The sequence below is a fragment of the Pongo pygmaeus genome, chromosome 20 (genome assembly GCF_028885625.2).
Source record: "Pongo pygmaeus isolate AG05252 chromosome 20, NHGRI_mPonPyg2-v2.0_pri, whole genome shotgun sequence".
NCBI lineage: Eukaryota > Metazoa > Chordata > Mammalia > Primates > Hominidae > Pongo > Pongo pygmaeus.
In genome coordinates, this window is record NC_072393.2 from 18,086,246 (window position 1) to 18,104,322 (window position 18,077).

Below are 18,077 nucleotides of genomic sequence, written 5' to 3' on the forward strand. Positions count from 1 at the left end.
CACAGCCATGATCAGAAAAGACAAAAATCCCCGCTTTTGGCCGGGTGCGGTGGCTCACGCCTGTAATCCCAGCACTTTGGGAGACTGAAGTGGGCAGATCACCTGAGGTCAGGAGTTCAAGACCAGCCTGGCCAACATGGTGAAACCCTGTCTCTACTAAAAATATAAAAAATTAGCTGGGTGTGGTGGCGTATGCCTGTAATCCCAGCTACTCGGGAGGCTGAGGCAGAAGAATCACTTGAACCCGGGAGGCGGAGGTTGCAGTGAGCTGGGATCATGCCATTGTACTCCAGCCTGGGCAACAAGAGTGAAATTCCATCTCAAAAAAAAAAAAAAAAAATTCCTGCTTTTGTGGCATTTGCAGTCTGTGGGGGACAGGCAATTGACTGTGCTGGGAACTCAGGGTCAGCGCCATCACCATCACCACAGCCCCGCAGCAGATCTCCCGGCCTCCACCTTGAAAAAGTATGGGAAATGCATTCACTTCCCTGTACCCTGGGCGCCACCCCAAGCCAGCCTCTGCTGTCTCTACCAGATGCTGTCCCCACAGTTCCTGCTTCCCTTGGAAGCCACGGGGAATCGTAAATCCAATCACCTCCCTCCCCTGCTCTAAATCCTACCTTGGCTCCCTAGTGCCTTGGAATGAAATCTGTGCTAGCCCTGTGTGGCCCATACCCTCCAAACTCCCCCTGCATACCTCCCTCCACTTCTCCCCACCTCCTCCATTGCAGCCACACCGGCCACCTCGTTGTCTCTCCAACACCATAAACCTGTGCACTTGCCGTGGTCTCTTCCTGTCTGTTTTATCTAGCAAACTCCTACCCACCCTCTGGTACCCACTGAAACATCACTTACTTGTGCAAATGCCCCCCACTCTCTGGCCAGGTCAGGCCCTCTGTTATATCCTGCTTATGTGAACCCAGGATCATGCTCAACGTTAACAGGAATATCTGTCTCTGTCTCAGTGCAGGCAGGGGGACATAGGGGCCACCACTCAGCCCTCTTCTAACCATTCACTTAGTCGCTCAACAAACCTTATCATTTCCTGATTAGATACCTCCTCCAATCTTAGTGCCTGAGACCCTCTTCCCTGGCCAGCCTTGGGGATGCTATAGGAATAAAAAGGGGGTCAAGACTAGCCCGGGCAATGGAGTAAGACCCCCATCTCTACAAAAAATAAAAATAAATTAGCTTGGTGTGGCGGCCTATGCCTGTAGTCCCAGCTACTGGGGAGGCTGAGGTAGGAGGATCGCTTGAGCCCAGGAGCTCAATGCTGCGGTGAGTTATGTTGGTGCCACTGCACTCCAGCCTGGGCAACAGAACAAGATCTTGCCTCCAAAAAAATAAAAAATTTAAAAAAAAGGGTCTCACTCTGTCACCCAGGGTGCAGTGCAATGGTGCTACCTTGGCTCACTGCAGCCTCGATCTCCCAGGCTCAAGTGATCCTCCTACTTCAGCCTCATGAGTAGCTGGAACCACAGGTACATGCCACCATGCCTGGCTAATTTTTGTATTTTTTATAGAGACAGAAGGTCTCACTTTGTTGCCCAGGCTGGTCTCGAACTCCTGAACTCAAGCTATCCTCCCACCTCGGCCTCTTAAACTGCTGGGATTACAGGAATGAGCCACCACACCAGGCTGTTTGTAGAATTTTCTTTCTTTCTTTCTTTTTTTGAGACGGAGTCTCGCACATCTGTAGCCAGGCTGGAGTACAGTGGTGCAGTGATGCGATCTCAGCTCACTACAACCTCCACCTCCCGGATTCAAGCTATTCTCCTGCTTCAGTCTCCTGAGTAGTTGGGATTACAGATGCCCGCCACCACGCTCGGCTAATTTTTGTATTTTTAGTAGAGACAAGGTTTCACCATTTTGGTCAGGTTGGTCTCAAACTCTTGACCTCGTGATCTGCCTGCCTTGGCCTCCCAAAGTGCTGGGATTACAAGTGTTAGCCACCGTGCCCAGCTGTGTAGAATTTTCTTGCAAGCTTTTGGGTAAAGAAAGAGGCTGGGCACAGTGGCTCACTCCTGTAATCCTAGCACTTTGGGAGGCCGAGGCAGGCGGATCACCTGAGGTCAGGAGTTTGAAACTAGCCTGACCAACATGGTGAAACCCTGTCTCTACTAAAAATACAAAAATTAGCCGGGCCTAGTGGTGGCGTGCGCCTGTAATCCCAGCAACTCGCGAGGCTGAGGTAGGAGAATCGCTTCAGCTTGGGTGGCAGAGGTTGCAATGAGCCGAGATGGTGCCACTGCACTCCAGCCTGGGTGACAGAGCAAGACTCCGTCTAAAAAAATAAAAATAAAAATAAAAAAGAAAAGAAAAGAAAAAAATGGCTAATTCCCACAAGAAAATGTGAATTCTGCCCTCCTGGATGGGTGAATTCTGCCCTTCTGGAACTCTACCTCCAGCTCCGTCCAGCCCCCCCACCCCTCTCTCCACTCCAGGAGACACAGCAGGACCCTCATGCACATGCATGCTGCACTCCACAGCACCTACCTGAGGGCTTGTGGCTCAGAGAACTCCTCGTAACTGTGCATGGAGTCACTGTAGGATTCCCGGGAGCCCAGGGGTGGTGGGCGAACAGAATACTGGTGGACTGAAGCGTTGGGTTGCGACGTGGTATAATAGGGCGGCGGGATGCTGTTGCTCGTTTCACTGCGGTAGTCACTGTCACGATCATCCACTGCACTGTCGGGGTCATCGTCTGGAAGAGAGAGGAGGTATGGGAAGAGGGTGAGGAAGACAGAGTGCACATGATGGGGGCCAATACAATTTCCCAGACTTAGGTTGCTGCTACCGAAGAAGACAATTTTTTACTAGTGTGGATAAAGAATTATGGGTCATGTTAATAGAGATATAGGCTTCAGAACAAGGGAAGTGAAAACACTGCTTTGCTTTATGTGGGTCAAATTGGACCTAGAGTCTAGGGGCTAGGGTACGACCTACAATGTGAAGAAAACAGGGACAAAGTCAGAGGGCATCCTTCAGCTCAAATGTGAGGAACAACTTTGCTGAAGGTCAGGATCTCTGAAAATGAGATGGGATTTTTTCCACTGAGCGGTTAGTTTCCCATAACAGGAGTCACACAAACAGTCAGGGGGATTTGGAAGAAGATCAGGAGTTCAAGGTGGAGGGAACGCTCTTTAACCCTTAGAGATTTCCTGATATCTGAGGGTGACGACCCCAGACCTGAACTTACATGTGCAAGAACCAAGGAGATGCTGAGACATGGTTCTGTCTTTTTCAAAAAGGATTAGATTCTTAGCTTGGCAAAGCCACCACACACTCGGAATCTATTGCTAAAATGGAATGTGGTAGAGTTGCCAAACTTCATGTTTAATAAGAACTAAAAGATATTTTGGTTTAGTTTGGTTTCCTTAGAAAAAAGAACAGTTTGTTTTCTAAATCCTAAAAAAAAATTCCAATTCTAAAAGCAACATGTCTGGGTGGTGGCATAATTGGGGATTGTACATTTTCTTCTTTATTCTTTTCTGTACCTTCTGAAAAAAAAGATTCCAATAATGCAATCTTTTCAATTTTTTAAATAAAAAGAATGATAAAGTTATCTTTATTTTAAAAGTAAAGCAAAGGCCGGGCACAGTGGCTCACACCTGTAATCCCAGCACTTTGGGAGGCTGAGGCGGGCAGATTACTTGAGGCCAGGAGTTCAAGACCAGCCTGGGCAACATACCAAGACCCTGTCTCTACTAAAAATACAAAAATTAGCCAGGTGTGGTGGCATGTGCCTATAATCCCAGCTCCTTGGGAGGCTGAGGCAGGAGAATCTCTTGAACCCAGGAGATGGAGATTGCTGTGAGCCAAGATCACACCTCTGCACTCCAGGGGCTGGGTGACACAAGACCCTGTCTCCAAAAAATAAAATAAAAGTAAAGTAAAATGTAGTCCATGGGCCAGGCAAAGTGGCTCACGCCTGTAATCCCAGCACTTTGGGAGGCCAAGGCAGGAGGATCACTTGAGCCCAGGAGTTCAAGATCAGCCTAGGCAACATAGTAAGGCCCCATCTCTTTAAAAAATTTAAAAATTAGCTGGGCGTGGTGGTGGGCGCCTGTAGTCCCAGCTATTTGGGAGGCTATGGCAGGAGCATTGCTTGAGCCCAGGAGGTCGAGGTAGCAGTGAGCTATGATTACGCCACTGCACTGCAGTCTGGGCGTCAGAATGAGATCCTGTATGAAAAAAAAAAAAAGTAGTCAATGAAGAAAACATGAGAATTACGGGTAAGGGGAAGAGGATGTAAAAAAATGAAAAAACCTCCAGACCCCAAAATCTCAGAGCAATGAGTGAAACCTTCGTCATTTTGCTGTGTTCATCCACTCATTTAGACAGGGTCTCTCTCACTTGGGCTGGAGTGCAGTGGCGCGATCATAACTCACTGAAACCTCGACCTCCTGGGCTCAAGAGATCCTCGCATCTCAGCCTCCACAGTAGCTGGGACCACAGGCACACACTGCCACGACCAGCTAATTTTATTTATTTGTTATTTTGTAGAGATGGGATCTCCCTATATTGCCCAGGCTGATCTTGAACTCCTGGGCTCAAGCGATCCTCCCGCCTCGGCTTCCCAAAGTGCTGGGATTAGCTGTGAGCCACCCCGGCCGGCCAGCATTCTTTCCACCAAATTGTCCTTGACCGGGCTGAGATGTTTCCAGCCAAATTGCATGAGGCTGTGCACATGTTCACCCAGTTGTTTTTTTTTCCTGACAAATTATCTGTTTATGAAGGGTAAATTACTTTGAGTTGGATTTTTTGCTTTTGCCCAGGCTCTGCTTTCTACTAAGTAGCTCTTGACTAAATTGCCTGCTTCTGGCTATTTTCAACCACGTTTGTTTTAACCGAACGGTCTGTTTTCGGCTCAATTGTCTTTCCTTTTTGACCCAATTATCTATCAGCTTTAGCTGCACTGGTGTTTCGTTTTGTTTGTTTTTTGGTTTTTGGGTTTTTTTTTTTGAGACGGAGTCTCGCTCTGTCACCCAGGCTGGAGTGCAATGGTGCGATCTTGGTTCACTGCAGCCTCCACCTCCCAGGTTCAAATGATTCTCCTGCCTCAGCCTCCCGAGTAGCTGGGATTACAGGCATGCACCACCATGCCTGGCTAATTTTTGTATTTTTAGTAGAGACGGGGTTTCGTCACGTTGGCCAGGCTGGTCTCGAACTCCTGACCTCAAGTGATCTGCCTACCTCAGCCTCCCAAAGTGCTGGGATTATGGCGTAAACTGCCGCGCCCGGCCTATCTTTGCTTTTGACCGTACTGTTCGTTTGTGGCAAGTTTGTTATCGAGCTTGCCCTGTCTGCCAAGCATTCTTTTTGGCAAAATTGATTTTATTTATTTATTTATTTATTTTAATCTATTTTTTAGAGACAGGGTCTCACACTGTTGCCTAGGCTGAAGGGTAGCACAATCATGGCTCACTGCAGTCCCAACCTCCTGGGCTCAAGCAATCCTCCCGCCTCAGCCTCCCGAATAGCTGGGACTACAGGGGTGCGCCACCATACCTGGCCTTTTTTTTTTTGTAGAGATGGGGTCTTGCTCTGTTGCCCGGCTGATTTCAGACTTTGAAGCTCAAGTGTCCCTCCCGCCTCAGCCTCCCAAAGTGTTGGAATTATAGGTGTGAGCCAGTGTGGCCGGCCTAAATTGATTTTTAACCAACTTGTTTTTGATAAATTGTGGTGGACCAAAGTGTTTGTCAACAGTTTCACTGGTCCTGGAGTTAGGTTTATCCACCAGGATATGAGGAAGGAGTGAAGGACTCCCCAGCTGGTGAAGGAGAGAGAAGGAGGCAGATTTATCCTCGGAATAGAGGACTGGTCAGGCATGGTAGCTCACACCTGTAATCCTAGCACTTTGGGAGGCTGAGGCGGGAGGATTGCTTGAGGTCAGGAGTTCAAGACCAGCCTGGCCAACATGGTGAAACCCTGTCTCTACTAAAAATACAAAAATTAGCCAGGCGTAGTGGCATGCACTTGTAATCCCAGCTACTTGGGAGGCTGAGGCAAGAGAAACGCTTGAACCCCGGAGATGGAGGTTGCAGTGAGCCGTGATTGCACCACTGTACGCCAGTCTGGGTGACAGAGCGAGACTCCATCTCAAAAAAAAGAAAAAAGAAAGAAGGAAAGAAAGAATAGAGGACTGGATTTCTCTAGAAGAGGCAGGGTATGGGAGAAAGGGAGCAGCTCTTTAGGGCATGGATCTGGTCTGTGGCCTGTTAGGAGCTGGGGCGCACAGCAGGAGGTGGGCGGTGGTTGGGTGAGCGAGTGAAGTTTCATCTGTATTTACAGTTGCTCCCCATCACTCACATTACCGCCTGAGTTCCGCCTCCTGTCAGATCAGCGGTGGCATTAGATTCTCATAGGAGGCCGGGCGCAGTGGCTCAAACTTGTAATCCCAGCCCTTTGGGAGGCCAAGGCAGGTGGATCACCTGAAGTCAGGAGTTCACAACCAGCCTGGCCAACATGGTGAAACCCCGTCTCTACTAAAAATACAAAAAATTAGCTGGGCATGGTGCCACGCACCTGTAATCCCAGGTACTTGGAAGGCTGAGGTATGAGAATCACTTGAACCCGGGAGGCAGAGGCTGCAGTGAGCCGAGATCACACCACTGCACTCCATCCAGCCTGGGCAACAGAACAAGACTCTGTTTCAAAAAAAAAAGATACTCACGGAAGCGTGAACCCTACTGTGAACTGTGCATGCCCAGGATCTAGGCTGCATGCTCCTTATGAGAATCTAATGCCTGATGATCTGTCACTGTCCCCCATCACCCCCAGATGGGACTGTCTAGTTGCAGGAAAACAAGCTCAGGGCTCCCACTGCTTCTACATGATGATGAGTTGTATCATTATTTCATTACATACTATAATGTAATAATAATAAAAATAAAGTGCACAACGAATGCAGTGAGCTTGAATCATCCAGAAACCATCCCCCAACCCCAGTCCATAAAAAAATTGTCTTCCATGAAACTGGTCCCTCGTGTCAAAAAGGTTGGGAACTGCTGTTAGGTAGAAAAATGGACATTTAATTAGGGCCGGGCACGCTGGCTCACGCCTGTAATCCCAGCACTTTGGGAGGCCGAGGTGGGCGGATCACAAGGTCAGGAGATCGAGACCCTCCTGGCTAACACGGTGAAACCCCGTCTCTACTAAAAATACAAAAAATTAGCCAGGCGTGGTGGCGGGCGCCTGTAGTCCCAGCTACTCGGGAGGCTGAGGCAGGAGAATGGCGTGAACCCTGGAGGCAGAGCTTGCAGTGAGCTGAGATCATGCCACTGCACTCCAGCCTGGGCAACAGAGCAAGACTCCGTCTCAAAAAAAAAAAAAAAAGGAAAAGTAAAATGGACATTTAATTTAGGGAGGGGGTGGCTTGCCTTCTTCGCTGGGAGAACAAATAAAGATGGAAGGTGAGGTGTGAGTGTGGGTGGACCCCTGGGGGGGTGCTGAGGTCCCTGTGTACATCTCCCTGAGGTCCCTGGCCCACCCTTCTGTTGGAGACCCCGCCCACCTACTACCCGCTGAGTGACACTGGACGCATTTCCAAGTGGAGAAGGAAGATAGGAAGACCAAAAGGCAGGGGCTACAGGAGAGGAGGTGAGGTTATACGGGGGAGTGGGGTGCGGGGGTCACAGTACCCAGCTGGAGACAGGCAGGTTGTTGGTCTAAATGTCCACTCCTCCACGCTAAACCCCCCCAACCCACCCCAATGACAGTGCCCACTCCCCAGCAGACGGCAGGCCTCCCAAGACAGGCACTAATGAACGGGGTACAGGAAAGCTTTAAAGGGGTCTTGCCGAGCCCTCTGGCCCCCACGTGCTCGTCACAGGCTCCCTGCTTCCCTGTGTGGTAGTGGGGAGGGGCCTTGGGATCACTAAGGTGCCCACCTTCCCATGTGCCTCCCAGAACATCAATCAGGCTGAGTACTTACTGTGCTGCTCACCCCAGCCAAAATAATTCCAGTTGCCTACAAAGAGAAGGGGCAGAAATAATAAAAGGAAGCAGACAGAGGGGTGGGTGTAGGAAGGGGGCTCCCCTGCTGTCCTCCTCACTCTCCCCATCTGCTCCCCTCACCCCAAGAGCCCCTCTTGTCCTGAATACCTTCCCTGAGTATCACTTTCATTGCTGACACTTGCTGTGTCTCTGCTCTCCACCTTGGAAGGAAGGTAGATATCCCTGTTTGTTTATTTATTTATTTTCTTTAATTTTTTTTTTGAAACAGGGTCTCACTCTGTCGTCCAGCCTGGAGTGGAGTGGTGCAATCATGGCTCACTGCAGCCTCTAATTTCCAAGTTCAAGTGATCCTCCCACCTCAGCCTCCCGAGTAGCTGGGATTACAGGCACACACCACCATGTTCAGCTAATGTTTTGGTTCTTGGTGGTTTTTCTTTTTGTTTTTTTGTGTAGTGATGGAGTCTTGCTATGTTGGTCAGGCTGGTCTCAAACACGTGGTCTCAAGTGAGGCCGAGTAGCTGGGATTTACAGGCATGAGCCACTGTGGCTGGCTCAGTTTTCAATGAGAGGAAAGGCTCAGTCAGGAAGTAACAAAATGGGTATTTGGGCCCAGGGTTTTCTGACTATGAAGTCTGGGGCTAGCAGTCTCCCAGTCTCCTCCCTTTTCCTCTCCCAGCTCTTGGATAAGGAAAGACACACTAAATTGGAAACCCTAAGGTTTGAAACACCCCTGTTGGGTGGATTTTATTATTCTACTCATTTTACGGGTGAAACTATGGGGCTCAGAGAGATGGAGTGAGCAGCCCAAAGTCACACAGCCTCTGAGCATCAGGGCCAGGGCGAGAACCAGCTGTGCCTATCACGTGCAGTACCTGGCACTTCAGAAAAATGTCCTGGACCAGAATCCTGGCTCCTCTGACCATTGGCTGCTTCCTCTGGGAAACAGGGGTGACAAAATACTCCAAGGGAGGACTTGTGGGTAAATACTAAGTGGCGGTCTCCACTTCCCAAAATGAACCTGCCCCTGGCTCTAGTCCATCTGCCCAGGGGCTCTCTGCCATTGCCTTCCTGCCTCCACACTGCCTGGCCCCGCCCCCATTGCAACCTCTCAATGACCCCATTCACCGAGGAGGGGTCTGCAATTCCTTCCAGGCAGTGATGACCCCTCCCTGGCCAGGGAAGCCGAGGAACTTTCTCAATATCACTCCCCAAGTTAGTGTAGAAATAGGGTACCCCAGCTGGAGTTTCCCAAGCCCTCCTCAACCCTGGCTCCATTACCACTCTCCTGCACACATGGTGAGGGAGACACAGATACAGGGAAAGCTGTGAGAGGGGAGAAAAGGATGATGGAAAAGCAAATGGAAAAGATGCCAGCCACAGTGGCTCACACCTGTAATCCCAGCACTTTGGGAAGCTGAGGTGGGCAGATCACATGAGGTAAAAAATTTGAGACCAGCCTGGCCAACATGGCAAAACCCCATCTCTACTAAAAATACAAGAATTAGATGGGCGTGGTGGCATGTGCCAATAATCCCCACTGCTCAAGAGGCTGAGGCACAAGAATCACTCAAATCCGGGAGGCAGAGGCTGCAGTGAGCCAAGATAGTACCATTGCAGTCCAGTCTGGGTGACAGAGTGAGATTCTATCCCCCCCCCAAAAAAAAGAGAGAAGAAGAGAAGAAAGTAAAGGGAAAGGAGAAGGAGGCTAAAGAGTGCAGTGGGGTTTTGGTGTCAGCAGGTGGGAGCTCTGCCCTGAAGCTATATGATTTGCTACTTCCCCTCCACCACAGAGCAATGGGAAGTCATTTTAAGGAGGGAGACAGCTCCTCCATCCATGAAAAGACCTGGTCTGGATGCATCTGAGTGTCCAAAGGCCCAGGAAGATAAAAAACCTTGACAACTGCAGCCTTGATGGAAATAGGAAGAGGAACGTGATCATCATCATCAATAGACAAGGTGCAGTAGAAGGGGAAGCAAAGTTGGAGTCCCTCAGACCTGGGTTCAAATCCTGGCTCTGCCAGTTGCCAGGTGTGTGGCCTTGGGTAAATCTTGGGCCTCAGTTTCTCCATCTAAGAAAATGGGTTAGTGAAACAGCCTTCATCTGTTGTACTTGGGCCCGTTGTACATGTGCTGGCAGGATCTTCTGTCTGTGTCTGTCTGCACCATCTGACATGGGCTGCTCAGGGTTTGTGCTGGCCCCGTGAATAGTTTGTGGAATGAGTTATACGCCCTCATCCAGGATCTGATGAATGGAAGTTAAGCATCTACGAAGTGTTTTTCATGTCTCTAGATGTCCCAGATCCTTCCAACAGCCCTCAGAGTGAGGGGGCTGTCAGATGCGCTATTTCAAAGAGAGGGCCCCTAAATATTGAAGAGGGACACTGGCCTGCCCATGACCACATAGCAGGGTGGGAATCAAGCCCAAGTCTCAGAACTCTCCTTCCTTCCTTCCTTCTTTCCTTCCTTCCTTCCTTTCTTCCTTCCTGTCTTTCTGTCTTTCATCAAGCCCAAGTCTCAGAACTCCTCTCTTTCCTTCCTTCCTTTCCTTCCCTTCCCTTCCCTCCCTCCCTCCCTTCCTTCCTTTCTTTCTTTCTTCCTTTCCTTTCCCTCCCTCCCTCCCTCGCTCTCTCTCTTTCTTTCTCTCTCTTTCTCTTTCTCTTTCTCTTTCTTTCCTTCCTTCTTTTTTTGAGTCAGAGTCTCGCTTTGTCACCCAGGCTGGAGTGCAGTGGCATGATCTTGGCCCACTGCAGACTCTGCCTCCTGGGTTCAAGCAATTCTCCTGACTTAGCCTCCTGAGTAGCTGGGATTACAGGCATCCACCACCATGCCTGTTCAATTTTTTTGTATTTATAGTAGAGATGGGTTTTTGCCCTGTTGGCCAGGCTGGTCTCAAACCCCTGACCTCGGCCTCCCAAAGTGCTGGGATTACAGTGGTGAGCCACCATGCCCGGCCTCAGAACACTAATTTCTAATACACTGTAAGTGGACACTGCACTCTCAGGATTTCTATCTCCGGACTGGAGGAGCCTTTAGACAGGACAGTCATGGGGTAGGGGAGGGATGAGGGTTTCAGCTGATGCCCAAGGAAGAATCAAGAGGTACTTACAGCACTGGTTGCTGGGGACAGGCAGAGGCTTGTCTTGCTCATCTTGGAACGAATACTGAAGGGGTGGGGGAAGGAGAAAGGGCTTCTCTCAGAGGGGCCAAAGGCCAGGGGACCAGGACAGTCCTCTGTTCTGTCCCATCCCGACTTCCCTCTACCTCCCAAATTCTCTCCTTCTCTATGAGAAGGATACAGGGAGTAAGAGAGAAAAGGAAAGACACACACACACACACACACACACACACACACACACACACACACACACGAGAGAGAGAGACAGAGAGAGAAAGACAGAGACAGAGGCAGAGAAAAAGTGAGAAACGGAGATAGAAAAAATACTAGGGACCAGGTGCAGTGGCTCACACCTGTAATCCCAGCACTTTGGGAGGCCGAGGTGGGCAGATCACTTGAGATCAGGAGTTTGAGACCAGCCTGGCCAACATGGTAAAACTCCTGTCTCTATTAAAAACACAAAAAATTAGCTGGGCGTGGTGGCACGCACCTGTAATCCCAGCTATTTGGGAGGCTGAGGTACGAGAGTCACTTGAACCTGGGAGGCAGAGGTTGCAGTGAGCCGAGATTGTGCCATTGCACTCCAGCTTGGACGACAGAGGGAGGCTCTGTCTCGAAAAAACAAACAAACAACTAGGTATATACCCAAAGGAAAAGAAAGTGTCCTACAAAGACACATGCACATGTATGTTCATGGCAGCGCTACTCACAATAGCAAAGACATGGAATCAACTTAGGTGCCCATCAATGGTGGATTGGATTTTTTTTTTTTTTTCTTTTTTGAGATGGAGTCTCGCTCTGTATCCCTGGCTGGAGTGCAGTGGCATAATCTCAGCTCACTGCAACCTCCTCCCGAGTAGCTGGGATTATAGGTGCATGCCGCCATGCCCAGCTAATTTTTCTATTTTTAGTAGAGACGGTTTCACCATGTTGGCCAGGCTGGTCTTGAACTCCTGACCTCAGGTGATCCTTTCACCTCGGCCTCCCAAAGTGCTGGGATTACAGGCATGAGCCGCCGTACCCAGCTTGGAATTTTTTTTTTAATGTGGTATCTATACACCATGGAGAACTACACAACCATAAAAATGAATGAAATCATGTCGTTTGCACAAATATGGATGTGGCTGGAGGCCAGTATCCTAGGCGAATCCATCCAAAAACGGAAAACCAAATCCCACATGTTATCGCTTATAAGTGCAACCTAAACATTGGGAGTTCATGGACATAAAGATGGAAACAGTAGGCTGGGTGCCGTGGCTTGCGTCTGTAATCCCAGCACTTTGGGAGGCCGAGGCGGGCAGATCACAAGGTCAAGAGATGGAGACCATCCTGGCTAAACGGTGAAACCCCGTCTCTACTAAAAATATAAAAATTAGCCAGGTGTGGTGGCACACACCTGTAGTCCCAGCTACTCGGGAGGCCGAGGCAGGAGAATCACTTGAACCCGTGAGGTGGAGGTTGCAGTGAGCTGAGATCGTGCCACTGCACTCCAGCCTGGTGACAGAGCGAGACTGCGTCTCAAAAAAGAAAAAAAAAAAAAGATGGGAACAGTAGACATTGGGGACTCCAGAAGAGAGGAAGGAGGGAGCAGGACAAGGGTGAAAAAACTACCTGTTGAGTACTGTGCTTACAATTTGAGTAATGCCACGGAATTCCAAACCCTAGCATCATGCAATATATTCATGTAACAAACCCGCACATGTACCCCACAAATGAAAAATACATTATTTTATTTTATTATTATTATCAATATTATTATTTTGAGACAGAGCCTTGCTCTGTCACCCAGGCTGGAGTGCAGCGGCGAGATCTTGGCTCACCGCAACCTCTGCCTCCCAGATTCAAGTGATTCTCCCACCTCAGCCTCCCAAGGAGCTGGAATGACAGGCGCCCACCACCATGCCTAGCTAATTTTTTGTATTTTTAGTAGAGACGAGGTTTCACCATGTTGGCCAGGCTGGTCTCGAACTCCTGGCCTCAAATGATCTGCCCGCCACGGTCTCCCAAATTGCTGGGATTACAGGTGTGAGCCACTGAGCCTGGCTAATTTTTTTTTTTTGTATTTTTTTTTTTGTATTTTTAGTAGAGACAGAGTTTCACTATGTTGGCCAGGCTGGTCTTAAACTCCTGACCTCAGGTGATCTGCCCACCTTCGCCTCCCAAAGTGCTGGGATTCCAGGCGCGAGCCACTGCGCCTGGCCTCTGCATGTTTCTTGACCCCATCATTGTCTTGAGACTGGGCTACATGGGTCATGGATGCAGTCAGGTTACAAAGAGTTAGAAACAGAGATGCAGGGAAAGACAAGCTCAGAGAGAAACAGCATCTGTAAGTGAAAATCGTGGGGAGACAGAGACAGAAACAAGGAAGCAACAGACCCCTCCCACCCCAACACTCACTTCATCCTGGTCCCGCATAGCATTGAGCTGCTCCAGCTTCTTGGCCCAGTAGCGAGCCTCCTCTTCAGGAATGTCTGTAAGCAGAGCCCTGTCCATGAACCTGGAAGACCCTCCCTGCCCCTCAGCCTCCATCCTCCAGGCCTACTGAGCTCCAGCCGGGCCCTGGCTTCTGGGGTCTTTGGCAAAGCCTCAGAAGTAGGGGTGGGCTGGTCTGCGGTCTCAGGAGGGTGGATGGAGATGAAGGGGAGGTACCGTGGTGCCTCTGATGCCCCTCTTCCCAGAGCTGGACGGAGAATAGTTGGAGGATGAGAGGAGATGGTTCCTAGCTTTTACGAGGGTGGGGAAGCCATTGTTTTTATTTAATTTTTTAATTTTTAAATTGTTTTTGAGACAGCGTCTCACTCTGTTGCCCAGGCTGGAGTGAAGTGGTACGATCTCAGCTCACTGCAACCTCCGCCTCCTGGGTTCAAGCGATTCTCCTGCCTCAGCCTACAAAGTAGCTGGGATTACAGGTGTGCGCCACCATGCCCAGCTAATTTTTTTGTATTTTGAGTAGAGACAGGGTTTCTCCATATTGGCCAGGCTGGTCTCGAACTTCTGACATCAGGTGATCCATCTGCCTCGGCCTCTCAAAGTGCTGGGATTATAGGCATGAGCCACCACGCCCAGCCCATTGTTTTTATTTTTATTTTTTTAGAGACAGGGTCTCGCTCTGTCACCCAGGCTGGAGTGCAGTGGCACAATCACAGCTCACTGAAGCCTCAAACTCCTGGGCTTGAGCCATCCTCTTGCCTCAGCCTCCCAGATAGTTGGGACTACAGAAACCCAGCACCATGCCTGGTGAATTTTTAACTTTTTCATAGAGATGGGATCTCACTAGATGGCCCAGGCTGGTCTCAAACCCCTGGCCTCTAATGATCCTCCCCCCTCGGCCTCCCAAAGTGCTGGGATTACAGACATGAGATACTATGCCTGGCCAGCCATGGGTTCTTAGAAGAATGAGGTGGAGAGACTCAAGGTGCTTCCAGGAAAGGAAGAGGGGACTATCTGTTCTCAGCCTCTGTCTACATGTCTCTCTCTGTCTCTCTTTGTCTCTCTGTCTCTGTCTGTCTCTTCTCCTATCCCCAGCTCACTGTTGCAGTCTCAGACATCACCAAGGAACAGCCAGGACAGCTCAACTCTGAACGCCCTGGGTCGTGAAGCACTTGCAGCTCACTGGGAAGCTACGGGGCCCAGGTCATGGCCTGCACCCAGCAGGTTCACATCCCTGTTCTCTGCAACCCAAGAAACTCTCTCTCCTCTGGGGCGAAGGACCCTCATTCTCAGCCTGAAGGGTCAGCTAGACCTACCCAGGCCTGTTCACTCTCCTGGAATAGCTGAGTGAGTCCACAAGTGGGGCTGGGGCTGGGTGAAGGTCCCGGGCCTCTGTACTCACCTAAGGGTAGCTCAAAGCGCGTGTCCAGGAGGATGCGGTGGAAGGTGGGGTCCTTGGTGCCACAGATCTCGCTGTCCGCCATGATGACCTGGGAGTCCAGGGTCAGCCACTCTCCAGGGCCCTCCTGGGGGTTGGGGGAGGAGGTGTGTGGGTCAGGAATCTGCTGGTCACTAGTCCCCAGGGCCCCTACTCTCACATGAGACATCCCCCTCACCCCTACCCCAAAACAAAAGTCATGTCTCCTCTCTTTCCTTCCTTCCTTCCCTCCCTCCCTCCCTCCCTGCTTCCTTCCTTCCTTTCTTTCCCTTCCTCCCTTTATTCCTTTCTTTTCCTTCCTTCCTTTCTCTCTCTTTTTTCTTTTCTTTTTTTTTTTTTTTTTTGAGACAGAGTCTCGCTCTGTCGCCCAGGCTGGATGGAGTGCAGTGGCCCAATCTCGGCTCACTGCAAGCTCCGCCTCCTGGGTTCACGCCATTCTCCTGCCTCAGCCTCCGGAGTAGCTGGGACTATAGGCGCGTGCCACCACGCCCAGCTAACTTTTTGTATTTTTAGTAGAGACGGGGTTTCACCGTGTTAACCAGGACGGTCTCGATCTCCTGACCTCATGATCCACCCGCCTCAGCCTCCAAAACTGCTGGGATTACAGGCGTGAGCCACTACGCCCGGCCCTTTTCTTTTTTTCTTTTTTTGAGATGGAGCTTCACTCTTGTTGCCCAGGCTGGAGTGCAATGGGGCGATCTTGGCTCACTGCAACCTCTGCCTCCCAGGTACCAGTGATTCTTTCCTTCCTTCCTTTGTTCCTTCCTTCCTTCCCTTCCCTTCCCTTCCCTTCCCCTCCTTCCTTCCTTCCTTCCTTTCCCCTCCTTCCTTCCTTCCCTTCCCCCTCCCTCCCTCCCTCCCTGCCTTCTTTCTTTCTTTCCTTCTTTCTTTCCCTTTCTTTCTCTCTTTCTTTCTTTCCCTTTCTTTCCTTCCTTCCTTCTTTCTTTCTTCTCCTTCCTTCCCTGCCTCCCTCCCTCTCTCTTTCTTCTTTTCTTTCCCTCCCTTCCTTCCTTCTCTTCCTCTCTTTCTCTCTCTTTCTTTCTTTCTTTTTAGAGATGGGGTGTCACTATGTTGCCCAGGCTCATCTCGAACTCCTGGCTTCAAGTGATCCTTCTGCCTCAGCTTCCAGTAGCTGGGACTACAGGCACATGCCACTGTGCCTGGCTGTGTCCCCATGTTACACATGAGGAAACTGAGACTCAGAGAGGGGAAGGTCTCAGTCCAGGGCCACATGGTGAGTCAAGGGAACCCAGAGCAAAGGACCCAGAGAGGGACCCCCTAGGGGTTATGTAGGGGCAGTCCCAACCTGGAATGGTCATTCCCCACCCCTGATAACATGTTATGAGACTCTGACTTCAGATAAAAGCCCCGGAGCCTCCCATCATCCAGGGAGAAAATCCCGCAGGAGAGCGAGCCCATTTCCCCTGGTTCAGGAACATGAGCCTTTGAGCAAGTGGGGTCCACCCTGAACCTCAGTCTTTTCATTATTCAAATGGGAATGATCTTCGGTGGAATCCACTTTCTGCTGCCCCAGGTGACCAGGCCTCCCTCACACTTGAAGAAGTGGAAGAAATTCTCTCCATTGAGAGAATTTTGAGTCTCCCTCAAGGCTTCCTTTTATATATTTTAATTTTAATTTAATTTAATTTAATTTTTTTTTTTTTTTGAGCCAGAGTCTCACTCTGTCGCCCAGGCTGGAGTACAGTGGTGCGATCTCAGCTCACTGCAAGCTCCGCCTCCCAGGTTCACGCCATTCTCTCACCTCAGCCTCCTGAGCAGCTGGGACTACAGGTGCCTGCCACCACTCCTGGCTAATTTTTTTGTAGGTCAGAAGTTCAAGACCTGCCTGGCCAACATGGTGAAACCCCATCTCTACTAAAAATGCAAAAGTTAGCTGGGTATGGTGGCAGGCGCCTGTAATCCCAGCACTTTGGGAGGCCGAGGTGGGCGGATCACTTGACGTCAGGAGTTCAAGATCAGCCTGGCCAACATGGTGAAACCCCATCTCTACTAAAAATGCAAAAATTAGCTGGGTGTGGTGGCAGTTGCCTGTAATCCCAGCTACTCAGGAGGCTGAGGCAGGAGAATCACTTAAGCCAGGGAGGTGGAGGTTGCAGTGAGCCAAGATCATGCCATTGCACTCCATCCTGGGTGACAGAGCGAGACTCCGTCTCAAAGTAAAATAAAATAAAATAAATAAATTAAATTAAATTAAAAATAAAATAAAATAAAATACGAACAAACAAAAAACAGTCCCCAGTCCCTCCTCTATGCCTGGTTCATACTGGGTGATGCCAGGGTCCCCAAGAGGCTCCAGCCATCATCACCCTGGCCCCTGAGGAGCCCATAGCCCTGGGAAACAGGGCTGGACACAGGCACCCCCAGCCCCATGAGGTCATAGCTAGCCCAGAGGGAGGAAGGAGGGCTAAAGGATCCAGAGGGAAGTCAGAGAGGGCTTCCTGGAGGAGGGCACATGGGAATTTAGAAGGTGATGGAAAGGAGGACACTTGAAGCTCAGGGAACACATTATGCAAAGGTTCAGACGGTAGAATCTGGGAGGGGTGGAGGTTGGAGTGTGGGGAAAGATGAGGCTAGTGGGCAGGTGCCATCTGAAGGGCCTCCTAAGGGAGATGGACAGGGGAGGACAGACCAGAGCTCCAGCTAATAAGACCTTCCTGGGGTCAGCATGGAGGGGTTGAGATTTAAGGTCAGGAGGCCAGGGATTGGGCTGTGGGGACAGATGAATAGACATGACCACGGCCTGGCGTGGTGGCTCTAACCTGTAATATCAGCACTTTGGGAGGCTGAGGTGGGTGGATTGCTTGAGCCCAGGAGTTCGAGACCAGCCTGGGCAACATGGCAAAACCCTGTCTCTATTAAAAATACAAAAAAAATGAGGGGGGCGTGGTGGCATGCACCTGCAGTCCCAGCTACTCAGGAGGCTGAGGTGGGAGGATCACTTGAGCCTAGGAAGTCGAGGCTGCAGTGGGCCATGATCATGCCACTGCACTCCAGCCTGGGCAACAGAGTGAGACCCTGACTCAATAATAAATAATTAAATAAAAAATATACATCACTACTACCTGCTGACCATGATACACAGGCTGAGGGGCCAGGGTTGTTACCTAGCACCTT

General features: G+C 50.2%; 1 protein-coding gene across 1 annotated transcript in view; it reads right to left on the minus strand.

The window, feature by feature from the left end:
* The window catches only part of UNC13A (unc-13 homolog A), an 89,245-nt gene that overhangs the window by 54,736 nt on the left and 16,432 nt on the right, over positions 1 to 18,077 (minus strand). The window contains exons 5-9 of the mRNA XM_054465978.2: positions 14,907 to 15,030; positions 13,472 to 13,545; positions 11,066 to 11,120; positions 7,937 to 7,972; positions 2,497 to 2,704 (exon numbers count right to left, since the gene is read on the minus strand). Of these exons, the coding sequence (XP_054321953.1) occupies positions 2,497 to 2,704; positions 7,937 to 7,972; positions 11,066 to 11,120; positions 13,472 to 13,545; positions 14,907 to 15,030 (497 nt within the window). The remainder of the gene's footprint in view (positions 1 to 2,496; positions 2,705 to 7,936; positions 7,973 to 11,065; positions 11,121 to 13,471; positions 13,546 to 14,906; positions 15,031 to 18,077) is intronic.